At 54.1% G+C, this 23,844-nt stretch overlaps 2 protein-coding genes across 5 annotated transcripts; one reads left to right on the top strand and one right to left on the bottom strand.

The window, feature by feature from the left end:
- Positions 1 to 1,061: 1,061 nt before the first annotated feature.
- Positions 1,062 to 7,288, bottom strand: ZNF319 (zinc finger protein 319). 2 transcript variants are annotated; one of them, XM_072750138.1, is made up of 3 exons: positions 6,975 to 7,285; positions 5,735 to 5,837; positions 1,062 to 4,972 (listed from the first exon to the last, which is right to left on the bottom strand). In XM_072750138.1, exon 3 carries the CDS (start codon positions 4,718 to 4,720, stop codon positions 2,960 to 2,962), a length of 1,761 nt encoding a protein of 586 aa, XP_072606239.1. In that variant the 5' UTR covers positions 4,721 to 4,972; positions 5,735 to 5,837; positions 6,975 to 7,285; the 3' UTR covers positions 1,062 to 2,959. The 2 variants fall into 2 exon arrangements, with proteins under 2 accessions (XP_072606239.1, XP_072606238.1); XM_072750137.1 differs by lacking the exon at positions 5,735 to 5,837 and having other exon boundaries at positions 6,975 to 7,288.
- Positions 6,681 to 22,543, top strand: USB1 (U6 snRNA biogenesis phosphodiesterase 1). 3 transcript variants are annotated; one of them, XM_026011828.2, is made up of 7 exons: positions 6,681 to 6,805; positions 8,962 to 9,128; positions 10,922 to 11,105; positions 17,507 to 17,560; positions 18,324 to 18,429; positions 20,305 to 20,388; positions 21,471 to 22,543. In XM_026011828.2, the coding sequence occupies exons 2-7, from the start codon at positions 9,017 to 9,019 to the stop codon at positions 21,573 to 21,575; spliced, it is 645 nt and encodes a 214-aa protein (XP_025867613.1). In that variant the 5' UTR covers positions 6,681 to 6,805; positions 8,962 to 9,016; the 3' UTR covers positions 21,576 to 22,543. The 3 variants fall into 3 exon arrangements, with proteins under 3 accessions (XP_025867613.1, XP_025867615.1, XP_025867614.2); XM_026011830.2 differs by lacking the exon at positions 6,681 to 6,805 and adding an exon at positions 7,565 to 7,761; XM_026011829.2 differs by lacking the exon at positions 6,681 to 6,805 and adding an exon at positions 7,941 to 8,139.
- Positions 22,544 to 23,844: the final 1,301 nt, after the last annotated feature.

The following is a 23,844-nucleotide window of genomic DNA, read 5'->3' as shown; positions in this document are numbered from 1 at the left end:
CCCTGTGGGGAGCCTGCTTCTCCTTCTGCTTGTGTCTCTCTGCCTCTGTGTCTCATGAATAAATATATTAAAATATTAAAAAAAAAAAAAAAAAGAAGCCTGGCTGACAAGTGGATGCCTGTAGGAAGGACCCACACACAGATCCTCAAGGGAAGTCCTCCCATGAGCTCACACAGAGGGAAGAAGGGGACTGTGGGGTCCAGGTCACATCTAGGGTCCCCCTTACCCTTTCCACTATCCGTCTGCACCTAATTTTGAGCTCCCTGTGGCATGGGCAGCTTCTTGTCCTCTTGACTTTCTACTCTCATCACCCCTCATCTCCAGGCCAGGGTGTTGACCACCCTGCTAAGCACCCTCCCCTGGCTCTCAGATGTTCTGACCTGGGGAGACTGTTTCTCCCTCTCTCCCCATCTCCGCTTTTGAGAAATGGAAGGAGTCTGAGTCACAGTTCACCCACTGGGGGACTAGGGCAGGGGAACAGAAGAAAGGTGGGTTGGAAGGCCAAGAAGGGAGGCAGTTGGCTGGACCCACAGATGGATGGCCATGTGACAGCATGAGTACAAGTGGGGCGAGGGCAGGCAACCCCGTGGGGCAGGGCATCTGGCTGAGGCTACTGTTGCTCCAGGGAAGCCCTGGCTTCCCACCGGGGCAGAGCAAGTGCTCACACTTACCAGGCCAGGTTCCCGGCTTCTGACCACAAGCTGCCTGTCCCTCCCAGCCCAGCTCCCCCTGCATGGGCCGCAGTTAGACCCCTAGCAGGTCAAGAGGCTGCTGGCCTATTCCCTAAGGCCCTGAGTACTGTCAGCGCCTTCACAGCTTCCCCACCGGGGCCTCCAAACATGATGCCATCAATTATCACGGCAACCAAGCAAGGCAATTGAGGCAACTGAATCCCAAGAGGTTGAGTGACTTACCCAAAGCAATATGACCAGAACATTCGAAACTCAGGATTCAAACCCAGCCTTATGTCCCAATCCCAAGCCTGCCACCCTAGCCTGCACTTCTCTCTTTCTCCATGCCCCATCATTCCCCAGTGGAAGAATGACCAGAACAAGCAGTGCTTTGGTCTGTGATGGTCAATGTCTTTACTTCTAAAGCATACATTGGACTCACTATATATTAACATCAAAAGGGGCTATCTAAAATGGAGTCATTCTTTTTAAAAATCCAAATTTTCACATTTTTATATAAGATCCAAAATGACATGAAATTAAACTATACAATGTTATGAACAGTATAACAACTGCTTTTAGAAAGCAAAAGGAAAGGGAAAAATTAGCAGTTGGGGCCTGTTGTCGGCCTGGGTTCCGTGTCTTTTGAGGCATTGTGAACTGAGAGCCAGCACCAAGGGGAAGGCCCAGCCCCTCTCTGCAGGCACAGGAAGGGAGTCCAGTCCCATAGAGGAGGCGGATGTGGGCTGTTCAGCCTTCTCAAGGCGAGAGCCAGACAAGACAGGCCTCGTTGCTCCTCCGGGCCCTTGGTGCGAGCACTGATTGAAGTCTTCTTTCAAGACCCACGCCCAAGGAGGGCTGGAAGAGAGCAGGGCAGGGCCACAGCTGGGTTCAAAAGAATCATTTTAATAATAAAGGTCCTCTGGGCTTCCCAAGGGATGCCCCCCCACACACACACACTGGCCAGTCGAGTTCCCTCAACTCCAGGCACCTATGGATTCTCTTCACAGCCTTCTTCCCTGGCCTGCTCCCTATCGCCCCAGACACTCTCAACTTCATGAGTCCCAGTGGGCAGGCAGAGACCTAGAAGGACCCCAGAAGGACCCCAGAGAGAATCTCCAGCCTTGGAAGTCACTGGATGTCATCCAGGGCATCTTGGCAGTGCAAGACCCCTGGGGTCCAGGCCAGCAGCCAGACCATGGTCTAGGGAGAGTACTGTGGTTCAGAGTCCTTTCATTCACCTCCCCACCCTGGGTGCCCAGGCCTGGTCTTGGCCCAGAAATAGAGCTGGGCAAGCTTTTGAGGTCAGGCCTGGACACTTTGGTTCACACATTCAAGGGGGAAGACACTTGTGTGCATCCACTGGTAAGATTGTGGGCTTGGCCCTGCTTCCTCCCAGGCACCAAGGTGGTCTAACATCTAACAATCTCTTCTACAGTGGTTCTGTCTGGCTGAGAACACATTCCCCAGAGCTTGGAACCATGCTGCAAAGGTAGGAGGGGTACTTTCTGAACAGCAATGTTACAAAAGCTGCCTTTCGTCCTTTCACTGTGGATGGCACTGTCCCTGGCTGAGTGTGTCACGGGAGAATTTCTCTGCCTCCTCCCTTCTGGCTGGGCCGATTCTCTCCAAGCAGCCCCAGCTCACAGCTGTGCAGCTCTCCTGTATGTCTCACTGTGGGAACCCGGGAGGCCAAATTGCCCCTAGCTGGAGCAGAGAGGCCTGTGGCTCACCGTCCGCCCTCGTGGTCCCCAGGACTGCATCACAAAGCTGGCCTTCATCAAATGGCAACCTGAAGGAGGATGCCCTATATCCAGCCCACCTATAGGACCCAGCCCTTGTCCCAGGCCATCGTCTTCTTTCCTAACCTATCTGGTTCCTAGTTAGGCTAAAGAATTTGGGAAGGTTGGGCCAGCACCCATTCCTCCGTGGGGTAAAGAGAGGCCACTTGACTTCCAGCCTGGTTTCCTGCCCCCAGAGACAAGGGAGGCTGATGGCTCTCAAGAAAAGGAATCCCACAAAGGGAAAGAGGTTTTTGGGATCAGGTTCAGCCACAGCAATCTAGCTACCCAACCACCACCTCCCGCCCAAAACCAGGAATGCCAGGCACCCACACCCTTGCAACTGCCCAGCCCAACACCCACTGTCTTCAGGCCCAGGGCCTCAGACCACCGAGCTGGGGAGGACAGGGGTGGGAAGAAGGGGGAGGGTTCAATGGGTGGACCCGGGAGCGGGGACCATGGGGGGTGGGGGTGGGGAGCCTAGCGCTGGCGCACTCAGGGCCACCCTCAGGGCAGGCAGGCAGCCACCTGGTAGGCGCCCTCTGCAGCAGCTGCGGCCGCACTGTGCTGGGCGCTATGCTCCTGCAGCAGGGCCACGTCCAGGAAGCGCTCACCACACCACACGCACTTGAATTGCTGCTCCCGGGCATGCACACCCTGATGCTTGTTGAGGTGCTCCCGCTGCTTAAAGGCCTTGTCGCAGTTGGGGCACTTGTAGGGCTTCTCGCCCGTGTGCACGCGCCGGTGCCGCTGCAGGTCGGACGCGTACTTGAAGCGCTTCTCGCAGTCCGGGCACTTGAGCGGCTTCTCGCGCGCCGGGTCGCAGCGGTGCTGCACGAACTCTGAGGACGAGAAGAAGCGGCGCTCGCACAGGGTGCAGCGCAGAGGCTTCTCGGCCGCCGAGCAGTGTGCCAGCTGGTGCTTCTGCAGGGCCGACGCCCGCTTATAGGCCTTGTTGCACACGGGGCACTTGAAGGGCCGCTCAGCCGCGCCTGGCAGGCACTTGTGCCGAAGCAGCTCAGCCGACTGGTCGAAGCCCTTGTGGCACACAGGGCACTTGAAGAGCGTCTCGAGGGTGTGCACGTGCTGGTGGTAGAGCAGGTGGCTAGGCTGCCCGAAGCCTTTCTCACAGAGGCCGCACTTAAAGGGCTCCTCCGTCTTGTGTGTGCGCCGGTGCCGCATGAGCGCGTACTGCTGCTTGAAGCCCATGGGGCACAGGTCACACTTGAAGGGCCGCTCCGCACTGTGTGTGCGCTCGTGCTGCCGCAGGTCCGATGGCCGCTTGAAGGCCTTTTGGCACTCGCCACAGCGGAAGGGCCGCTCCCCGCTTGGCGTGCAGGGGTGCTGCAGCAGCTCCGAGGACTCCTTAAAGTGCAGCTCGCACACATTGCAGCGGAACAGGTGGTGCTCACCCGAGTGTGCGTACATGTGGCGCACCAGGTGAGAGCGGTGCTTGAAGGTCTTCTCGCAGACCGCACACTTGTAGGGCCGCTCAGAGCTGTGCGTGCGCTTGTGGTGCACCAGGTGCGACGACTGGCTGAAGCTCTTGTCGCACAATGTGCACTTGTACGGTTTCTCCCCAGTGTGGATCCGCTCATGCCGCGATAGCTCCGACAGGTGCTTGAAGGGCTTCTGGCAGATGGGGCAGCTGTAGGGCTTGTCGGCCTGCTCGGTGGCAGGAGCAACGGCAGCCGGCGGGGGCGCCGGGGGCAGGGAGGTGGCAGCAGTGGCGGCTGGCTCAGCCGCCTCAGCGGGTTTGTAGGTCTTCTCACAGATGGAACACTTCACGAGGCCACTCGTGCCACTGTGCGCGCTGTGGTGCTGCGCCAGCGAGGTGAGCAGCGAGAAGCCCATCTTGCAGACACCACAGACAAAAGGCTTCTGTTCCGCCTGCACACACTGGTGTTCCAGCAGGTCAGTAGCCTGATGGAAGATCTTGAGACACTGCGTGCACTGAAATGAGCGGTCGTGGCCCGCCAGGCACTGGTGCTCATGTGGGCTGGACAGGTGTGCCAGGTCGTGACCACACACACCGCACTTGGGGCCTGGCTCACCTGCGGCCTGCAGGGGCGCATGCTGAGGGGGCTGTAGGCCAGGGTCTGGCTGCAGGAGGATGCCATAGACGGCACAGCCCAGGGGGTTCTCCGCTGAGCCTGGGGGCAGTGTGTGCTCAGCCAGGGCCGGAGGTGGCTCTGCGTGGTGCTGAGGCTGTGGTGGCTGTGGCTGCTGTGGCTGTGTCTGTGGCGGCTGCTGCCAGCTTTCGGACATGCTTGGGAAGATGAAACAGTGTTTGGAGAGTAATGGCTTCAGTTTCCCACTTAAGGTGATCCAACCCACAGAGAAGCTGCCCAGGATCAGGTATGGACCAGAACCTCAGACAAGGCACAGAAGAGTGACGGGTCAGACGGCCCAAATCATTAACCAACACAGACTACGAGGCTCTGCCTACAGGATGGGAGAGCTCTCCGAGGCAAGGTGCCAGCAATGCCAGACGGGCTCTGCCTTCCGGGATGATTGGTTCTGGAAAGAAGAGAAAAATCATGAGCTTGAGGCAGGGATATGCAGCTGGTCCCTGGGCCTCTCCATTTGGCCCACACCACTGCCACATCAGGGAAGAGAGGGGGGTTCAGGGCTGGAAGACCAGCTCTCCTCATACCCGAGCAAAGAAGTCTGCTGGTGGCTCAGCCCCTCCAGCAAAGGGAGCCTCCCAGCTTCCCAGCCTACCGCCAGCTCTCTTTAGTTAACTATCTCACAGATAAGGGTCTGCGATGGTCTGCCCATAATACGAAGAAGTCATAAATTCTGCTCATGCTCCAAAGGAAGAAAGAGGGCCATGGCGTCCAAACCAATTTCAGCAGCATGACTTTTTTTGCAAATAAAATTCTGACTTGGAAGCCCAATACGTTATTAGATAAAAGCAGAGAGGCATTGGTGGAGGATTCCCCAAGGCCTTCCAGCTCCTCTCCCCTGGCTGCCTGAATCTCAACCCAGCACATCGCTGCTCAGGGTAAGAGCCTGCTGGGCCAGAGAATCAGGCCTCCCAGACCTGAGGGCCCAAACAGCAAAAGGCCTCAGGCAGCCAATATTTAAAACAACTACAGGAAATGAGGACCATCTCAAAAAACTTACTTTGTCAAGGGTGACCAACATCCCTCTCAACTATCCCCAGGCCCTCTATCCTGATTATGTGCCTGTTTCTCACTCCACACAATAGTTAGGATGGCCTTGCAGAGACCCAAGCCAATGTATGATGGGGGTTGGATGATAGGTCCAGAGACCCACCCAGGCTGGAGGTCTCCACAGCAGAATATCCCCACTCTCGTTAACTCCCAGAGCAGCCAAAACTCCTAAATCTTCTGAATCTGATCGTGCCAAGGAAGATTCCCTGCAGGGAAAAGTAGGCAATTAGGAGTTTGCCTTGGCAATGTGGCAAGTAGCATGCTAACCACAGAGCATTCCTCCTGCTCCCAGGACAACCTGGAAAAGACAACCTTTCCAGAGATGCCCTTGTTCCCTTGCTCCAAAACTCTACAACATTTTGGGTAATCGATGGAAGGTAAAGAACACCCAGCCCAGGCAGATCTCTAACTCACCACTTTGTGGCAGCATAAGGTAATGACAGCGAGAGGGAGGAACTTTTAGAATTACATGCAACCCACTTTCAGGTTTCCAGCTCCTCTGCCTCAAACACTGAAAAGTTTCTAAGTTTTCTCCTGAGGGAAAGAGGGGGGGAAAGGGGATGCCTTCACAGGCCAGCCCTGCCTCTAACTGTTCTGCCAAAGAAACCGAAGACTCGGGTAAAAAACTGTCATCCACAGCATCCTCCAGGAAGGAAAGGAGGAAAGGCGCCGCTGCCCCGGGCAGATGCAGCAGGTTGCTTGAGCAAGCAGGTAGGAAGCCTCCCCAGGAAAGAAGGAAGAGGGGCTCCTTTGAGCACAGTCTAGGTCCCGGTGCGCCAACCCAGGTGATTTCCCCCCCTCCCCCCCGCGGCATGAATGGCTGCCAGACCAGAACCAGGGTCCTAGATCCTGGTGCCCAGCTCAGCCGCCCACCCCTGCCCTCTCCAGGAAGGTGCGGCCTGGAGACCTCTCTGACCATTCCGCAATGAGAGACTAGGGTGAGGGAGGCGAAGGGAGGCCCCCACCTGCGCCGCACGCCAGCCCTGCCTCCAGCCCTGCCTCCTCCCCGGGGAAACCGAATGAAAGGCGATCACCGCCCGCCGGCACTGCCAGCGGCCCAGCGGGGCTGCCTGCTGTCAGCCCTCCCCGGTGATGGCCAGGCCTCTCCGGCGCTCGGGCCGGCCCCGCGGGCGACTGGGCCCGACGAAGGCCCCAGGGCCGCAGGCTGGGCCCGGTTAGTCGCTACCCGCCCAGGCTGGCCTGGGCCGCCCCAGAGCTCAGGAGGCCGCCGGGTCGGGCCGGAGGGGGGGAGGTGGTGGTGGAGGCTGGCGGGCCGGCTGGGGAAGGGGTGCGGCGGGCGCGGGAGTGGCCCCCGCCGCAGCCCGGGGCGCCCCGCCGCTCACCTGCTCCAGGCCGCCCGCGGGGTCAGGCGCGGGGCGAGGGCGACCGGCTGCGTTCTCGGCCGCCCCTTTATTCCGGCTCCGGCGGCGGCGGCGCGGCCTACGCGCACTGCCAATCCCCGGCCTCGAGTAGCGGCGGCGGCCGGCCCGGGGGCGGGGCACGGGCGAGCGGCGGCCGGAACCGAGGAGGCGACGTGCGCGGCCGGGCTAGCGGGGCCAGGGCGGAGGAGCGCCGGGAGGGCGGGCGGACGGACCGACGGCCTTGCGGAGACCGGCGGACGGGCGGGCGGCGCGGGGGCCGGGGAGGCGGGGCCGGGGGAGGAGCGGCGGCCGGGGCGGCGGCGGCTGCGGGAGGAGCGGGCGGCGCGGAGCGAGGCCGCCCCCTGCCGGGGACCCCGCGGCCGGGCCGGGTCGGACCGCCGGGCGCGCGGAGTGGCTCTCCAGGGGCCCTGCCCGCACGCGCCGGCGGACCCGGGAGGGCGCCCGGCTCCGACCCACCTGCTCGGCCTTAGGGGAGGGGTCCCGCGGCCCGACCCGCGGCCGACGCCCGAGCTTGCGAGGCGGGCCTCCCAGAGCCTCGGAGCGCCCGGAACGGACTCGCCTCTGATTGCTCGGCTTGCTCTTAGGAGCGCGGGCCCTGGAGCTCGGACCTGGGCCGGCTTGAGGAGGGGACTCCCGGGCCGCCGATCCCGCCCGGGCCTCGAGGGCAGGGGTCTCCGCGGGGCCTAGGGCGCCGGCCGCTGACCCAGGGGGGTCTGGTCCCGGATGGCTGACAGAGCAGCGCACAGAGGTCAGGGCCCGGGGCGATCTGTGAAATGGGCGCACAGAGGCTGGGGGAAGGCGGGGGGGCTTCGGGGAGGCTGCAGGGAGCCGTCGAGGCGCCGCGAGCCGGCAGACGACGCGGCCTGGGCGGGAGTCCCGCCGGGGTCCCGCGGGCCCCGCCCTCCAGGCCCCGCCCAGGGGCGGGGCCAGCCCGGGCCCCGCCCCCGGAGGGCACTTCCGGCGCGGCGGAATTCCGGGTGCGGGCGCTCGCGGTCGCTGCGCGTCGTCCTGGAGGAGGCCCCATGAGCGCGGCGCCCCTGGTGGGCTACAGCAGCAGCGGCTCGGAGGATGAGGCCGGGGCGGGGGCCGGGGCCCAGGCGCAGCCGGGTGCTGGAGGCTGCGGGCGGTAAGGAGCGAGGAGGTCTTCCTGGGGAGCTTGCTGGTTTGCGCGACGCCCCGACGGGACCCGAGGGTCTGGGGGGAAAGGGGCGATGATGGTGCGGGGCGGCCCGCCAGGGAAGGAGGATCCGGAGGACAGCCCCGGACACGGCCCCAGGTGCTCCCACCTGGCTAGGCCAAGGCTAGGAGGCGGGAAACGTGGGTTTGGGTCCAGCCCCCAGCGCTGGCCGCCTGCATCTCCTGGCGAGCACCACGGCACCGCTCTGGGTCTGTTTCCTCCCTTGGAGAGTGTTTTCATTCATCCAGTAAATACTCATGGAGCGCCCGCCCCGCGCCAGGCTTGGGGCTGGCACACCTGGCAGTGAACCAAGCCGTGGAAGTCGGACTGCGTGGAGCTTCAGTCGTCCGGTGCCACGCCTGGTGCTTTGAGGAGTGCCTTTCAAGCAGCAGTACCCGGGCCATCTCACAATAGCTCTGTCAAGTACACTTTACAGACGAGGACCCTGAGGCCCACGGAGTATACGTGACTTGCTCAAGACCCCAAAGCACTTCTACTCCAGTTCAGGCTTGTCCACTTAGGGAATGTGACCTCTGAACCACACACTGCTGCCTGCCCAGTTGTTTCCTGTGGGAACCACGCCCCCAGCTAAAGTCGGCCTCCGGGGGGATTGTTGGGAGACCCCAGTGAGACGGTACCACTGAAAGAGATTTGTGGTTATCTAGAAGGTGCCTATGGCACCTGGATAAAGGGTTATGACTTTTGTTGTAGGTGCAAAGGTAGAGGATGCGAGGAGGATAAATTTGAACGTTCTCTTTTTCTCTCTTGCAGTGCCCAGAGCCCACTTCCCAGCCAGAGGTTGCCAGTCCCCGACAGCGTGCTGCACATGTTCCTGGACACAGAGGAGGAGCCTGTGGATGACCCTGAAAAGCATGGAGGCCGGGTCCGCACCTTCCCCCATGAGCGGGGCAACTGGGCCACCCACGTCTATGTGCCCTGTGAGTACTATGTAAAAGGCGAGTGCCTGAGACTGATGGGATGCCTCTTGATAGATGCCCCAATCAGGAGGAAGAAGCCAGAAACCCCTGATGTTGAGGGTAGGAGAGAGATGGACTTAACAGAGAGAGGGAATTGGGGAATTTTTCTGTAAACTTGTTTTCAGTTTCAAATTCGTTGCCTGAAATATTTTTTATTAACCCTTGGTATAGTGTTTTCCAACTCATGAGGAGGGTGACTAGGGAAGGATCTAGAGTAGAATGTCAAGGCCATCCTGGAGTGTGAGAATGGCTAATAGGTTTTTTTCTAAGATGTGCTAGATATGCTGAGGCCAGGTCCCCCTCCCGCCCCCCGCCCCCTGCCCCCAGCCCTCATGAGTGAGTGGCAGGCAAAAAAATGTCGAAGCTTAAGGGTCAGACCTCGCCACCCACTACTCTGAGCACCCTTTATTAAGTTACTGGACTTCCCAGAGCCTCACTTTGCTTACCTCTAAGATGGAGATTATAGAAATCTGTATGTCTTAGAACTTTTGTGAAGATTAAATCAGATCATTTATGTCAAGCTCTAAGCACAATGCACAGAGCAGGTGGTGGCTCTTAGTACTTTATGTTAGATCTGGTCAACTCTTAGAACCCCCATTTCCCCATCCACAGAAGGAGAGTGATTCTCTCTACTGCCTGTTCACCAGGACATTTGGAAAAAGTGACTCACGATGCGTGTGAGCAGACTGTTAACCACGCAGCTCCAGTCCTACGTCTGGTTAAAAAAAAAAAAGAAGCAGCAGCAGCATATATGAGCATACAGTGGTGGTCATTGTAGTTCTTTTTCTCTGAAAAGTCGGGAGCATTCTAAACGTTTATCAGGAGATTCTAAATGTCTAAGAGGAGACTGTAAGTTACGGATTACTGTGGAGCTGTGATCATGAGCTTGCCCTCTGCCCTGAGAGGAAGATTATCCAGCATGTAGTGTTACATGAAGAAAGCTGGTGGAAGAACAGTTCGAATGGTACAGTCTCATATTTTCAGTAAATAAAATGTATATACTAGTACCTGCACTGAGAGGGGGCTGGCGAGACAGGTGTCCACTTCTGACAGTTTTGATCTCTAGAGCAGTGATCCTGAAAGTGGGGTGTATGCCCCCGGGGGAAGAGGTTAAGATGATCCATCTGGAAGAAAAGTATTAGAACTTCTTTATCTAAATCTTTTTAAAGTTTCTGTTCTTGGGACACCTGGCTGGCTCAGTCATAAGAGCGTGCAACTCGATCTTGGGGTTATGAGTTCGAGTCCCACATTGGGTGTGGAGATTATTAAAAAATAAATAAACTTTTACAAAAATAAATAAACTTTAAATAAAATAAATAAACTTTAAATAAGTAAACAAATAAAAGTCCATTCTCAGGAGTGTGCATTTTGCAATGGGTATAATTTTGTAACGTGAATGTTTGTAATTTATAAATAAATACTGGTTTAATGGAGGTGTGCGTGCAGGTTTGTTTGACTAATGGCCCAGGTGATCACAACAGTTTGGAGACTGCTGCTGTAGGTGACAGGATCTCGGGGGCCCTGCTTTCTCCTTTTATTATTTCCTTTTTTTTTTTTAATTGTCTACAATGAGCATATGTGTGTTACTTCTATAATCATAAAATTGTACTAAGATACATACAGCTAGGCTGCTGTCAAAGTAATTTTCCCCAAAAAACCCAGAGTAACAAATCCTTTCTCTGCCTTCTGGGATACTTCATTCAGCCACACCACCTTGGCTAAGAGAATGGCCCACTATCCACTCTTCTCTCCAGATGAAACCAGGGAGGAGTTCCTGGACCTGCTTGACGTGTTGCTGCCCCACGCACAGACATACGTACCCCGGCTGGTCCAGATGGAAGCATTCCACCTCAGCTTGTCCCAGAGTGTGGTTCTTCGGCATCACTGGATCCTCCCCTTCGTGCAGGCTCTGAAAGACCGCATGGCCTCCTTCCAGCGGTGAGTGCCCAGTGCTTCCTCTGCCTCTCATCTCCTCTGCATGGCTCCTCTTCCTGTCCTAAGCTACTGTGGGGGTGTAGGTGTGGGTGTACCACCCCAGCCAGCAGACCAGACCTAAAGCTTAGAACAGTGAACATCTCTTGGAGCCGCCTGCTCTTTACCTCGTTTTGTGCAACTTTGGACATGCAACATAAGCTCTGGAAGCCTTGCGTCCTTACCTATGGGCAGATCAGGGAGCTGCTTTGGCGCCCTCCTCCACACCCCACTCCCTGAGTCATCCAAATCTTCATCCCTTCTCTGGGTCTGTCCAGTGGCCTTTGCCCTGGAGCCAATGGCCCCCCGCTCACCAACATCACAATCTTTGATCTTGCAACAGCCCTGGTCCTCCCTCACACTCCGCCTTCTACTTGCCTTTGGTGCCACACTTCCCAGGCCGGTTGCCTTGGTCAGGACAGCTTGGAGCTTGGGGTTCGTTGGGCAAAGGGGCCTTTGAACTGTGACTGCCAGGGCCATCTCTGCAGTGTACCGGTAAACGTGTGTTTTCTGGGGGGGTGGAAAAAAGTGGTAGCTTTACTCCAAGAGTGAAATGAGGTCGTGCAGGCCTTGGCGTGGCACTTGGAGGATCAGAATTGGACCCAGCCTCTGATTTTGTTTGCTAGCCTAAGACTTTTCCTTCCTCAACTTTTAACATCTCTTCTTCCTACCAGAGTGCCTTTCTCCTGTACTTGGCCAGGTCAAAGCCCTTCTCCTTCATTGTAGCTCTCTGATTTGGCATCTCCCCCAGAATTCCTTAGTCCCAGGAATTATCCCATGCTGTGCTGTCTATACCCCTGTGCTCACTTCATTCATATCCAGTCCTTCCCATGTCCATTTCCCCCTTGGGAGCCAAGGGCCTGCAGGCCCAGGCATGCACCTTCTCTCCGAATACCCTACACGTCTTCTCCAGTTACTTTGCTGACTGTAGGCATCACATGGGTATTTTTTGAATGATTGATCAGGAGGAGAGAGGGATCCAGAGTGTTGGTTTCAGAAGAAGGAACCTAAAAAGCCATCCAGGGGGTGGTTTTATTTGCAGAGCTCCTTCTTGAAATGAGGTGTTACCCAAAAGCCTAGAAGTGTGGATGTGTAAAAGAACAGAAGTCTTCTGGTGCAAGCCCTACCCCCACAGCCCAGGAAGCCTCAGGCCCAGGAATTCTATAGACTCACTCTGCCCAGGTAGGGAACTGCCTGCCCATTTGGTTCAGCCCTTTCTAAGGGCCAGGGGAGGAAGGGATTTGCTCCAATTTAGTCAACCAGAGAATCAGGGCTAACGCTTATCTCTCCACCTCATTCAGCCTCTCCCTCTCCCCTCCTGTGTGTTGTTTTGTTTTGTTTTGTTTTGAATCTCCACTACCAAATTTACTGAGCAATATATGTATTAATCAGGACTCTCTTAGTCACAGACACCAGAAATCCAACCCAGAGTGGCTTAAACTGAGGGGGAATTGATAGGTATAACTAAAAAGTTCAGAAGTAACACTAGCTTCATGAGTGAGTGGATTGGGGTGACCAGATGTCAGATGGTACCTGACACTCTCACCATCTCTTACCCCTGCCCTTCTTGGTGCGAGCTTCATTCTCACAATGGCAAAGAAGGCCACCAGCAACTCGAGGCTGCCAGCCTGGGGAGACAATCATCTTCTAACAGCTTCAGCAAAAGTTGTGGGGACAACTTTGATTGGTTTACCTTGGCTAACGTGCTCTGCTTTTGTCAGTTGAGTTAACAAAACCCTCTCCCCTTCTATATGAGAATGCTTCAGTTACCCTCCTTCCAGCTCTGTTCTCTGGATAAATGTGGAATGTTAGCTCTGTCTGGGGCCACATTTTTTAGGCCCAAATGATTTGTCATACACTGCAGGCATCTGGGCTGCAAAGACTGTGAGTGAATGAAACCTCTGGCAGGAGGCCATGGCTCTGGGCTTCTCTGCATGCAGTGGTTCTTTGACCAGACAAGTCTCTTGCTGGAACCTCTGGACACTGTGTCCCAGGGCCGTTCCTAGAGATAATGGTCCCTGGGGAGCACAGATGAAGCTTATCTTCTTGCTCCATTTGGGACCAGAGAATAGCATCTAGATCAGAGTAGGCTCCCCCGATGCTCCCCTGCTAGTGCATGGTGTTTCCTGCCCCGTGGCCTGGATAAAGCCGGACTAGGTGGCCTCTTCAGATTTGTCTGTCTGAGCCTGTGACCAAGAGTGGACAGCGCACGTGATTCTGTTGCTGCACCTGAAGGAATGCTGTGTTCTGATTGGCCAAGCCCATTAGATAGCGCTCTACCAGCACAAAATAGGAGAGCAACCGTCCAATACAGGATTCCTGGGAGATGGAGTATTGTTTGGTGTTTTTGGATTCTCTGAAGTCTGGAGTAGTTGCTACTTCTCACTCATTCAGGTTCTATCAACAGATTATCAATGTAATGGTCCCATGTAGTGTCTTGTGTAAGTAAGCACAGGGTGATGGAACCTGCAAGATCAATTATGGCATAGGGCTGGAGATGATATACCCAAGAGGCAGGACAGTGAAGGGGTGTATGCTGGCATCAGCTGCTGAAAGCACACTGACCTTGGGCCTCATGGACAGGGCTGGAGAAAAATGCATTTGCTAGACTGATAGCCACATACCAGGAACCGGGAGCGTGTTGATATGCTTGAGCAATAAAACCACATCTGGAACACCAGCTGCAAGTGGAGTCACCACTTGGTTAAGCTTGTTCTAACTCACTGTCATTCTCCAAGATCGTCTGTCTTCTGTTCAGGCCAGATAGAATTGAATGGAGATGTGGGAATCCTGCCCCTGCCCCCTTCATCTTTCAAGTCCTTAGTGGTGACACCGATCTCTGCAGTTCGTCCAGGGATGGAGTATTGCTTTTGAATTACTACTTTCTTAGGTAGAGGCAGTTCTGGTGGCTTCCACTTGGCTCTCCTAACCATAATCACCCTGGCCCACAGGTCAGGTGGGGATTCTGCCAGCTACTGAGTGTGTCTTTTAATTATGCATTCAGAACTGGAGGAGTAACCACAGGGGGGTTTGGGACCCACCAAGACAGAGCTGAGCTGAAACTCCATTGGCCATCTGGCTTCCATGAGACCCTACTCCGACTGGAGGGCAACAGTGATGTTTTGGTCTCCCAGAATTAGTTCAGAGCCAGGGGCCAGTTGTTCCCAAAAGGTCTAATTATTTCCTTTTCTCTCATGCATAATTACTCCACAAGGCCATAGGTCCCTTTCGAGAAGGCTAGGAAAAAGATGAATAGTATAAATTTTTAACAGTGTACCAGGGTCCTTCTTCAAAGGGACCCAACTTCCCCTTCATTCGAGGAGTTTTAGGTCCATAAACTGGCTCAAGTCTGGAAATTGAGGGTCCGTAATTTTTTTTTTTTTATTCGAGTTAGACGTGGATCACCTGTGTAGAACTTTTCTGTTTGTACAGATGAAGTAAGAATTTAGTAGGCTTCCCATTTATTTCACTTCTAGGGACACCACGACAATTAGCCAGTGCCTAGGTCTGCTGAGTCAGACTCTCCCAATCGCTGCTCTGGTGCGCTGCCTACCATGGTAACTACACTAGCTTCTCAGTTCAGGGTTGGGGGGGTTGTTCGTCTCTGGAGCTGCCTCTCGGTCCATGTTTCAGGTAACTGTCCCAGCAAACTGTTAGATCCCCTTTCTCACTCCCTGAGTGCAGCCTTCATGCCTGGTCTCTGCTTCGTGAGCCCGCATCATGAAATCCAGCCTGATCTGTCTTTACGACACTTGAACCACTAACCCACACCTTTAATATCCATTACCACACACAGCCCCTGGATTTCTGCTCCCGTAGCTTCGAAAACTCAAGTATTTGGGGCATGGCACATCTCCTCACGAGTCATGCTTTGTTGCCCTTTAGGGGTCTGCCAGGACTTTCGTTACAGGCCTAGAAGCAAGGAGGGGTGGCCACGGTGGGTCCTGAGGAGACTGGCCAGCCTCCTGTAGGGTAACTGCCTCAGGGGGGTAGTTACCTGGTCCTCTGGTGGTGCCAGATGAATCCACTCTGATGGAGGCCGAAAGGCCCACAGCACTGTTTGGGGGGCAACTCTAGGGGGGGCCACTGTTGGTGGAGGGCCACTATTGGGGGAGGCCACTGAGGTGGGAGGCCACTGTTGGGGGGCCACTGTTGGGGGGGAGGAAGAAAGTTTGGAAGAATTTAGGGGCTTGGTGTTTCAGCTTCCGCAGGGTTTCCCATGTGTCTGCATTCCAACTTGCAGGATCCCAGTCTTTCCCAGGCAGTGTCTTTATTGGAACTGTAACACCCTACAGGGCTAGGAGTCCAACTTGTGTCATAGTTCAGCCAATCACAGGATGTGGTTCCACCTTTGCTCTCAGCAGTTCCAGCCCTGAGGCTACGGGGACGGAGGCCCTCCCCTCAGAGCACACCTAGAGGCTCCTAGGTCCTTTTATGCTGCTTCAGTTGGGATTTCAAGTCCCCAGCTCACCTTTTTCTTTTCCCACTTTGTCCAGTGAGACAGGAGGAGCAACCAGTCAATGTCATTATATCCCACAGTCTCCCCCAAATTGTTTGAAAGTTTCATACAGAGGGTCATTTGGCTCCTTCTATAATAAATGGTTGACTGGGATTATGCAGTGCAGATTTTTTACATGTCTCTATAATCAGTTCCCATGTGGACTACCAGCACTCTCTTTACTTCTAGAAAGAAGTCAGCCGTGTCTTTGAATCCAATCAAGTTAGCCAATACCAGAAGCCTCAGAACCAATTCAGAAAATTCAACCTTAAAATCCTGGTTTAGAACCACTTTTGGTACGAAAATCTGTGGAGGGTTCTCCAGAGAAACAGAACCAATAGGGTAGAGATGGAGACAGCGCTAGAAATACACAGAGATTTATTATAGGAATTGGCTCACGCAGTTACAAAAGTCAAGAAATCCTGCAATCTGCCATCTGCAAGCTGGGGAACCAGGAAAGCCCATGGTATCATTCAGTCTGAGTCCAAAAGCCTGAGATTCTGGTGGGGGGTGGGAGGTGCTAGGGGAGAGGGAGATGACTCTATGGTATAAGTCATAGAGCCTAAAAGCCTGAGAAAGGCGATGTCTAGTGTCCAAGGGCAGGAGAAAGTGAGTGTCTCTGCTCAAGCAGAGAGTGGGAGCGCCACTTTGTCCTCCCTCTGCCATTTTTGTTCTGTCCAGGCCCTCAGTGAATGGAATGATGCCCTTCCACACTGGGGAGGGCCATTTGCTTTATTCTGTTCACCAATTCAAATGCTAATCTTTTCCAGAACCGTCCTCACAGACACCCAGAGATAATGTTTTACCAGCCCTTGGGGCATCCTTTAGCCCAATCAAGTTGACCCATAAAATGAACCCTCATGGTTGGGGACAAACCTCTAATGTCCACTTCAGGACGTTTGTCAGGTCCCTGCAGAACTCTTTGGAAATGCTGCACTTAACCATGCTCCTGCTGGTTCTGTCGTCCCTTATATTTTCCCCAAAAGGAATACATTTGGAGGCTGAGGGCTGATGGGGAAGCCAAAAGCTGGCGGACTCTAAGCCCCGGACAAGTTGTGAGATTTTACCCAGCGTGCTAGGGTGTTGTGTCCCATCACATGGAAACCTGGCCCAGAGGCCGTAAATGATCATTCCCTGCAATGGTATTTGCCAAGTTGGTCCACTAAGGGCATGAAGCCAGTGAGTCCCTCTGAGATCTCCTAGTGTCTCAGAGAACATAGCCGGAACTGGGCAGAATGAAGGCACTTCCCTGGCTGAACTCGTGCCCTGTGTAACTGATCTGAGAGATGGGTGGGTATGAGGGTGGGCAGGTATTTCTGCCCCATCTTCACACCCCTCCTTCATTATAGCATCACAGGTGACAGCAAGGGCTTTGGAATCAGACTGAAGTTAAGATTGTAGATCACCAAATCCTACTTCACCTAACCTCAGCTTCCGTGTCTGTAAAATGGTAGAGTGCCTGCATCACAGAGTTGTGTGAGGATTCCCTTAGCTCATCCCCACAAAGCCCTCAGCTCAGCGCCTGGTACGTGGGAAATGTTCATCTGCTATCATCTACTTGATGAGTTTCTCAGTTCCCATCAGTAAAATTGAAATAGTCTCAAAATGTTCATTGGGATGAACTGCCATTAATAAAACTTTTGCTGGCTCTCAGTGAAGCTCTGTGTTACTTCAACTGGGTGATTATGGTAAGGCCTTGTTCAGCCCTAATATTTAGGATTCAGTTATATCACCTATATAACAGGGTAAAAAAATGAAGTGTGAAATAAGTTAACTGTTTACAAGTACTCCTTTTTAATATAAATGTTTTTTGGAATTAAAATTATTATTATTATTCCTGAAACATGGTCTCTACTTTTCTAAATTCCAGATTCTTCTTTACTGCCAACCGGGTAAAGATTTATACCAATCAAGAGAAAACCAGGTGGGTCTCCTTGTCTGCCCCTAGTTGCTTCCAGAAGATTCTTTGAAGTAAAGACTGAAAGGGTGTTTTGCTTCCAGCCTTGTCTGCCCCAGTTTTTTCTGTTTGTGCTTTTCTGTTTGTGCTCTGACTATAAAAGCAGCTATTCCCAAATTGGAACCTTTCATTAAGAAAAATAAGTAGAGGGGCACCTGGGTGGCTCAGTAGTTGAGTGTCTACCTTCGGCTCAGGGCTGTGATTCCAGGATCCTGGGATTGAGCCCCATATCAGGCTTCCTGCATGGAGCCTGCTTCTCCCTCTGCCTATGTCTCTGCCTCTCTCTGTGTGTCTCTCATGAATAAATAAATAAAATCTTTAAAAATAAAGATGAGAGAGTATGTGTGACAGCTGAGGGGAGGGTAGCTGGCACCCGAGAGCCATGTCCCCAAGAAAGGGTCCAGACTCTGGAGCAATGCCATGCTGGAGAGCGGGGCCACAAAAGCTTGAGTGTTGTAGACACGTGGCAGGGGCAGGTAAAGGAGTTCGTCGAAGGTCTGAGCCCCTGGGAGGAGAAGAGATGTGTGGTTAGAACCGAGGAAGGAAGGTTTATGGACAGAGGAAAGAGCTGGCTCAGAGGGCGGACAGGCCAGGCAACCAGGAGAGAGGGCGAGAACCCAAGGCCCCAACCTGACTGCTCCCGGTCACTTCCTCCACCCCTAGCCTGGATGATTTACATCCTCAGGGGCTGCATCTCATGCCATGTTGTCTCCACTTCTGCCTTCCACAGGACCTTTATTGGGCTCGAGGTCACCTCAGGGCACACCCAGTTCCTGGACCTCGTTTCGGAGGTAGACAGAGTCATGGAGGAATTTGACCTCACCACTTTCTACCAGGTAACAGCCTCTTGCTCTCCACTGGCCTATCTCAAAGTGGAATAAAACCATCCTCGAAGGAGGCCTTTTTAGAGCAAACCTAAGAGCCCTCCAGAACTTGCTCACACAAAGTGTCCCTAATGCCAGCCTTCTGAGGACACCCACCTCCATGAGAGAGGGGAGGAGAGGAGTCCAAGATGTAGTCAGGTGCTGCCCATTGAAAAATCCGACACTTCATAGGAATCTTTTGTTATATCTTCAGTATACATAAGATTTACCCGTTCTGCTCCATGTGGATCCGTGTTCACATACTTTTTAAGAAGTAGTGGTTCTCCCAATCTTTTTTTAGTAAAAACTCCACATACCTTCCTGCACCTCACGCCATGCCCTCTGGCGGTATTTGAAACTCCAGACTGAATATTGGGTCCTTGAAAGGCTCCTGGTTTTGCTTGATACATTCTTTTTAAAAGCAAGCTGAGGGGGGATCCCTGGGTGGCTCAACGGTTTGGTGCCTGCCTTTGGCCCAGGGCATGATCCTGGAGTCCCGAGATCGAGTCCCGCATCGGGCTCCCTGCATGGAGCCTGCTTCTCCCTCTGCCCGTGTCTCTGCCTCTCTCTCTCTCTCTCTCTCTCTCTCTCTGTGTGTGTGTGTGTGTCTCTCATGAATAAATAAATAGAATCTTTTTTTTTCTTTTTTTTTTTCTTTTTTTTTTTTTTTTTTAAGATTGATTTTTATTTTGTTTATGATAGACTAAGAGAGAGAGAGAGAGAGGCAGAGACATAGGAGGAGGGAGAAGCAGGCTCCATGCCAGGAGCCCGACATGGGACTCGATCCTGGAACTCCAGGATCGTGCCCTGGGCCAAAGGCAGGCGCTAAACCGCCGAGCCACCCAGGGATCCCCCAATAAATAGAATCTTAAAAAAAAAAAAACAACAACAAGCTGAGGTACACCTGGGTTGCTCAGTGGTTGAGCATCTGCCTTTGGCTCAGGGCGTGATCCCCAAGTCCTGGGATCAAGTCCCACATGGGGCTTCCTGCATGGAGCCTGCTTCTCCCTCTGTCTATGTCTCTGCTTCTCTCTCTCTCTCTCTCTCTCTGTGTGTGTGTCTCATAAATGAATAAATAAAATCTTAAAAAAAGCTGAGGCATATGAGTATGAATTTCAGTGGAGATTACTGCTCATAATTTTAGACATTTTAGGTTTTGTTCGTTTCATCTTAGAAAGTATGTCATCTATTGAATTGTTCTAGATCAGAAAATAGAGCTGGAGCCTGCATTCTCATCCAGGTCCCAGATTTAATGACTGTGTACAGGAAAGCTTCTGGAAGCCAGACAGTCTTAGCTGAATCCATTGTAACAAAACACCATAGATGGAGTGGTTTAGACAACAGGGGTTTATTTGCTCACAATTCTGGATCCTAGAAGCCCAAGAGCAAGGTGCCATCATGGTCAGTTTCTGGTGCAGACTCGTTTCCTGACTCATGGGCAGCTGTCTTCTCACTGTGTCCTCACACGGTGGAAGAAGGAAACCAGCTTTCTGTGGTCTCTCATAAAGGCATGAATCCCATTACAAGGGCCCCCCCTTGGATAAGCTCATCTAAACCTAATTATCTCCCAGAGACCCCATCTCCAAATACCATTGCACTGGGGATTGAGGCTTCAGCAAGCACATCTGGCAGCGGGGGGAGCAGGTTACAGACACAATTCAGTCCAGAGCCGGGGCCAACCCAGAGCTAGTTTATCTATCTGTAGAAAGTGCTTGGGAATCAACACTGATCAACACTGAGGACCAGGCCTCCAGCAGGGATACTGTGACAACTGTCAGGACCTACCATCCTGGCTGAACCTGCCAAGGTATCCAAGTGACTGGCTGCCTCCCTGCTGTTTCTCCACAGGCCCCTTCATTCCACATCAGTCTGGCCTGGTGTGTGGATGATGCGCGTCTCCAGCTCGAAGGGCAGTGCCTGCAGGAACTACAGGTAGATTCCCAGTGCAGGAGCACAGAGAGTGCCACATGGCACACCAGGAGTGACGGGCTGCATGCTGGGGAGCGGAGGGTTGCTGGCAGGCCCTGATGATTACGTGTGCAAACCAGAACCTATGGGAGGAGACCCCCTCACCTCACCTTGCTACTGAAAGGGCAGCCCCATGGCCACGGCCCCCGGGGGGAGCCTATTAACAATCCAGACCTCTTTGGCCCCAACCTGGACCCAAGAAATCAGAACTGCATTTAAACAAGATCTCTAGGGATTTGTGTGCATGCTAAATTTTGAGAAGCGCTGCTCTATATGACACTGATCTGGGAGAGTGCTGTAGGCCCCTCCTGAAGCCCTAGTCCTTCGTGCAAGGGTCAAAGGCGCTGGTGCCCACAGGGGCCTGGCAGGTGTTAGAAATGAGTAAAACGGGCCAGGCATCCGCCCCAGGTAGCCTTCCTATTTTGATAAGTGAGCGATACATTTCCTTTCCCATCAGTTCCTTCAGAGGAGCTGATCCTCCACCTCTGGGAGAGGAGGGAGTGGGGAATGTGGACCTAGTGTCGCTAGCACTTCTGTTTTTCAAAGGAGGCCAAAAGTCCAGATTTTTATGTGCAATCTATTTTCAAATGTTGGCACTAATGTGTATTTTTCTTTTTTTTTTTTTCTTTTTTTTCTTTTAATGTGTATTTTCTTAAACATGTTGCAAGCCAAACAGTGTGTCCAGATAGGATAGAGCCCCTGGGCCATCAGCAAGCAGCTGCTTCTGCTCTTGGCCTAATCATGCAGTGGGGGCAAAGAGCCCTGGTTTGGGGCTCCCGTGGACCCGGTCCCCATTCCAGTTTTATTGGGTCTGAGCGTCCATTTCCGCCTCTGCAAAGTTGGGATGATAGGACCAACCTCACAAGATTGCAGAGCTGATGAGACAAGAGATGCCCAAGCAAGAGCCTGGGGCCTGCCAAGCCCTCAGCCTCCCTCCACAAGTGCCGAACCCCTGAAGGATTTTAGTAGGCTGGTCTTATTTGCAGTGCCCTCTGGGTCCCTGATTTGCCTTAATATGACTCTCCTTTCTTGGTTCCCGGTGGAAGAATATCGTGGATGAGTTTGAAGACTCCGAGATGGTGCTGCGCGCCCATGCTGAGCAGGTCCGCTGCAAGTCTGGAAACAAGTTCTTCTCGATGCCTTTGATGTGAGCAGCAAAGACCCTCGTCCCAAGCCAGGCAGAGATGGAGGAGCCAGCTCTAGTCCCTGGGGAGGCGCCCAGCCTCCCATTAGAGGCCTGGTCTGGAGCACAGCCCCTACCGAGGTCCCTGGGTGCCGGTTCTCACCAGGCAGTGGTTTGGGGCTGCAGGTCCCACCTGGCTGTGTGGTCATTGTCAGGAATCACCAGTAGAGGGCAGCCTGGGCTTCCTGGTTCCAGGTCTGTGGTCCTGCCTGGCACGGAATAAAGTGAGGGTCACCCGGTGAGCCCACCCAGACTCAGCCGGAATCCCCACGGTAGCCCTCCAACAAACAGCCCCTCTCTCACACCCTTCCCCCTCCCCCATCAGCTGTTTGCATTTGGATGCCATTGGCCTCCACGGGGTTCTTAAAACCATCCTGCCCTGGCTCTTTGCTCACTCACACTGGACACCGTGTGCTTTAATGGGTCTGTCACCCTCCCTTCCTGAAGCGGGTCGCTTTTATTTATTTATTTTTGGTACCACGCCCACCTCCATGGCCAACAGAGGCCATCTCAGAGCCAAGGTGCAGAGTCCTCATTTGTGCTTCTGCATCAGTTTTCCCCACCCCTGCCTTCCACTCGCCCCCAGCCAGGTGCCTGGGGAACTGGGAGCAGATGTTTCGTTTTGGACTGGCTGGTGGCTCTAAGCCAGGCCTCCAACGCTCTGTGACCTCCAGCTTCTCACTTCTCATCGGCTTTCCCAAAGAGGCAGAGAGGCGCCTTCCCCCAGTTCTCTTTCCACTGCCTCCTGCCGTGGGCTGCGGGCATTCTGAGGCGGGGCTTAGAGGAAGGGGAGCTGCCCAGGGCTTTTATTTTCCACCAGGCCTTCACCAGAGCCAGACCAGTCCTCTCAGTTGTCATTTGCATCTCTGGTGATTGAGAAAGATTTTTATGTGCCAGTTTTCAGTTATGTTCAAATAAAAATTTGTTTTAATTTTGCATTTTGCTTGGGACTGCTTCTGTCCAGCTAGGTGAAAAGATGAATTTGCTCTGTCCCCACCATCTCCAGCGTGCCTCACAGCATGGGGCACTCTTGGGAGTCCCCATTATGGCTTCTAAGGTGGCCGTGAGAGGAGGCATCGGTGGTGCCTCAGTAAAATGACAGTCACCCGGCCTGCCAGGTGTGCACACCAGAGAAATGGCACAGACCACATCTAGCCCAGGGCGGGGACTGTGGCTGGTGTGCAGGTGGGAGGTGGGGAACGGTGCACGCCCCTCATCATTGTAAGCAAAGACATTCAGACCTGACCTGCTACCACACAGTCAGAGCCCTTCCCAGGACCATATCCTCTGTTCTCCCAACAACCCCCTGAAAAGTCAACCAGGGAGGAATGAGTATTCCACTTATACAGAAGAACAGCTTAAATGCCTTATCTCTGGTCCACCTTGACCTCCATCCTGCACTGGGGCTCCCAGTCAGGCCTGCTCTCCCCAGCCTCACCTGAGGAAAGGGGACCTGTCACTCTGGCTCCCACTCCGCCTCCTGCACCCTTCTGAGGTAAGCTCCCAATCGCTGCCCAAAGATGCAGGAAGTCACATTCTGTGCCTCTTTCCCCAACTCCACCGCACTGATGTGCTGATTCAACTCCCACTGAGCAGTCAGTTCTGGGTTTTGAGGTCACAGTGTAAAGGGCGAAGGCTGGCCTCCTTCCTGGCATGCTAGGAACACCGCACACTTGCTGTGCAGCCAGCACTTACCGACACTGGCTCTGTGTCTGGATGCCTACAAGGAGGGGACAGGCAGGGTGTGCAGAGAAGACTCCCCATCTCCAGCTTTGCGCTTCTCAGACTGGGAGGCACAAGAAAGCCACCCGATTTCCTGCAGGCTCCAGCTTGGCGTGGAAGCCAGGCTCCACCAACGCAGGCTCTGTAGCCTCAGACCAGCTGATTTTCCTCCTCACCGACACCAATCCCCCATCTTGGGCGCTGGCTCTCCACAGGAGAGGGCACCCCCATTAACAAACCCGGGAGGACCGGCTGGGCCAGCCCCAGGGGACGCTGTGGCTCCGGGTGGAATTACAGAACTTTAAGAGATGGGCCAAGATCAATAAGGGGCTCTTCAGGCGGAATGGCAGGTGGTGACAGAGGAAGGAAGCGGGAGAGTCGCTGGTGGGGGAGGGTCAGCAGGGAGGCGGGGGGGGGGGGGGGGGGGGGGGTGCCTTGGCGGAAGCCCAGACTCTGAGTGTGCCGCTGGAGCTGGAGCTGGAGCCCGAGCCGCCGGCTCCCAGCGCTCTGCTGAC

The sequence above is a fragment of the Vulpes vulpes genome, chromosome 2 (genome assembly GCF_048418805.1).
Source record: "Vulpes vulpes isolate BD-2025 chromosome 2, VulVul3, whole genome shotgun sequence".
In the NCBI taxonomy this organism is placed as follows: Eukaryota; Metazoa; Chordata; class Mammalia; order Carnivora; family Canidae; genus Vulpes; species Vulpes vulpes.
The sequence above is the reverse complement of the archived record's forward strand: the minus strand, read 5'-3'. Positions and strand labels throughout refer to the sequence as shown.

Excerpts from the sequence above, each read along its gene's own strand:
- ZNF319 (XM_072750137.1), bottom strand. The coding sequence starts at position 4,720 with ATGTCCGAAAGCTGGCAGCAGCCGCCACAGACACAGCCACAGCAGCCA.
- USB1 (XM_026011829.2), top strand. The coding sequence starts at position 8,036 with ATGAGCGCGGCGCCCCTGGTGGGCTACAGCAGCAGCGGCTCGGAGGAT. Across the intron at positions 8,140-8,961 it reads GGTGCTGGAGGCTGCGGGCG|TGCCCAGAGCCCACTTCCCA; the intron begins GTAAGGAGCGAG and ends TCTCTCTTGCAG. Across the intron at positions 11,106-17,506 it reads CGCATGGCCTCCTTCCAGCG|ATTCTTCTTTACTGCCAACC; the intron begins GTGAGTGCCCAG and ends TCTAAATTCCAG.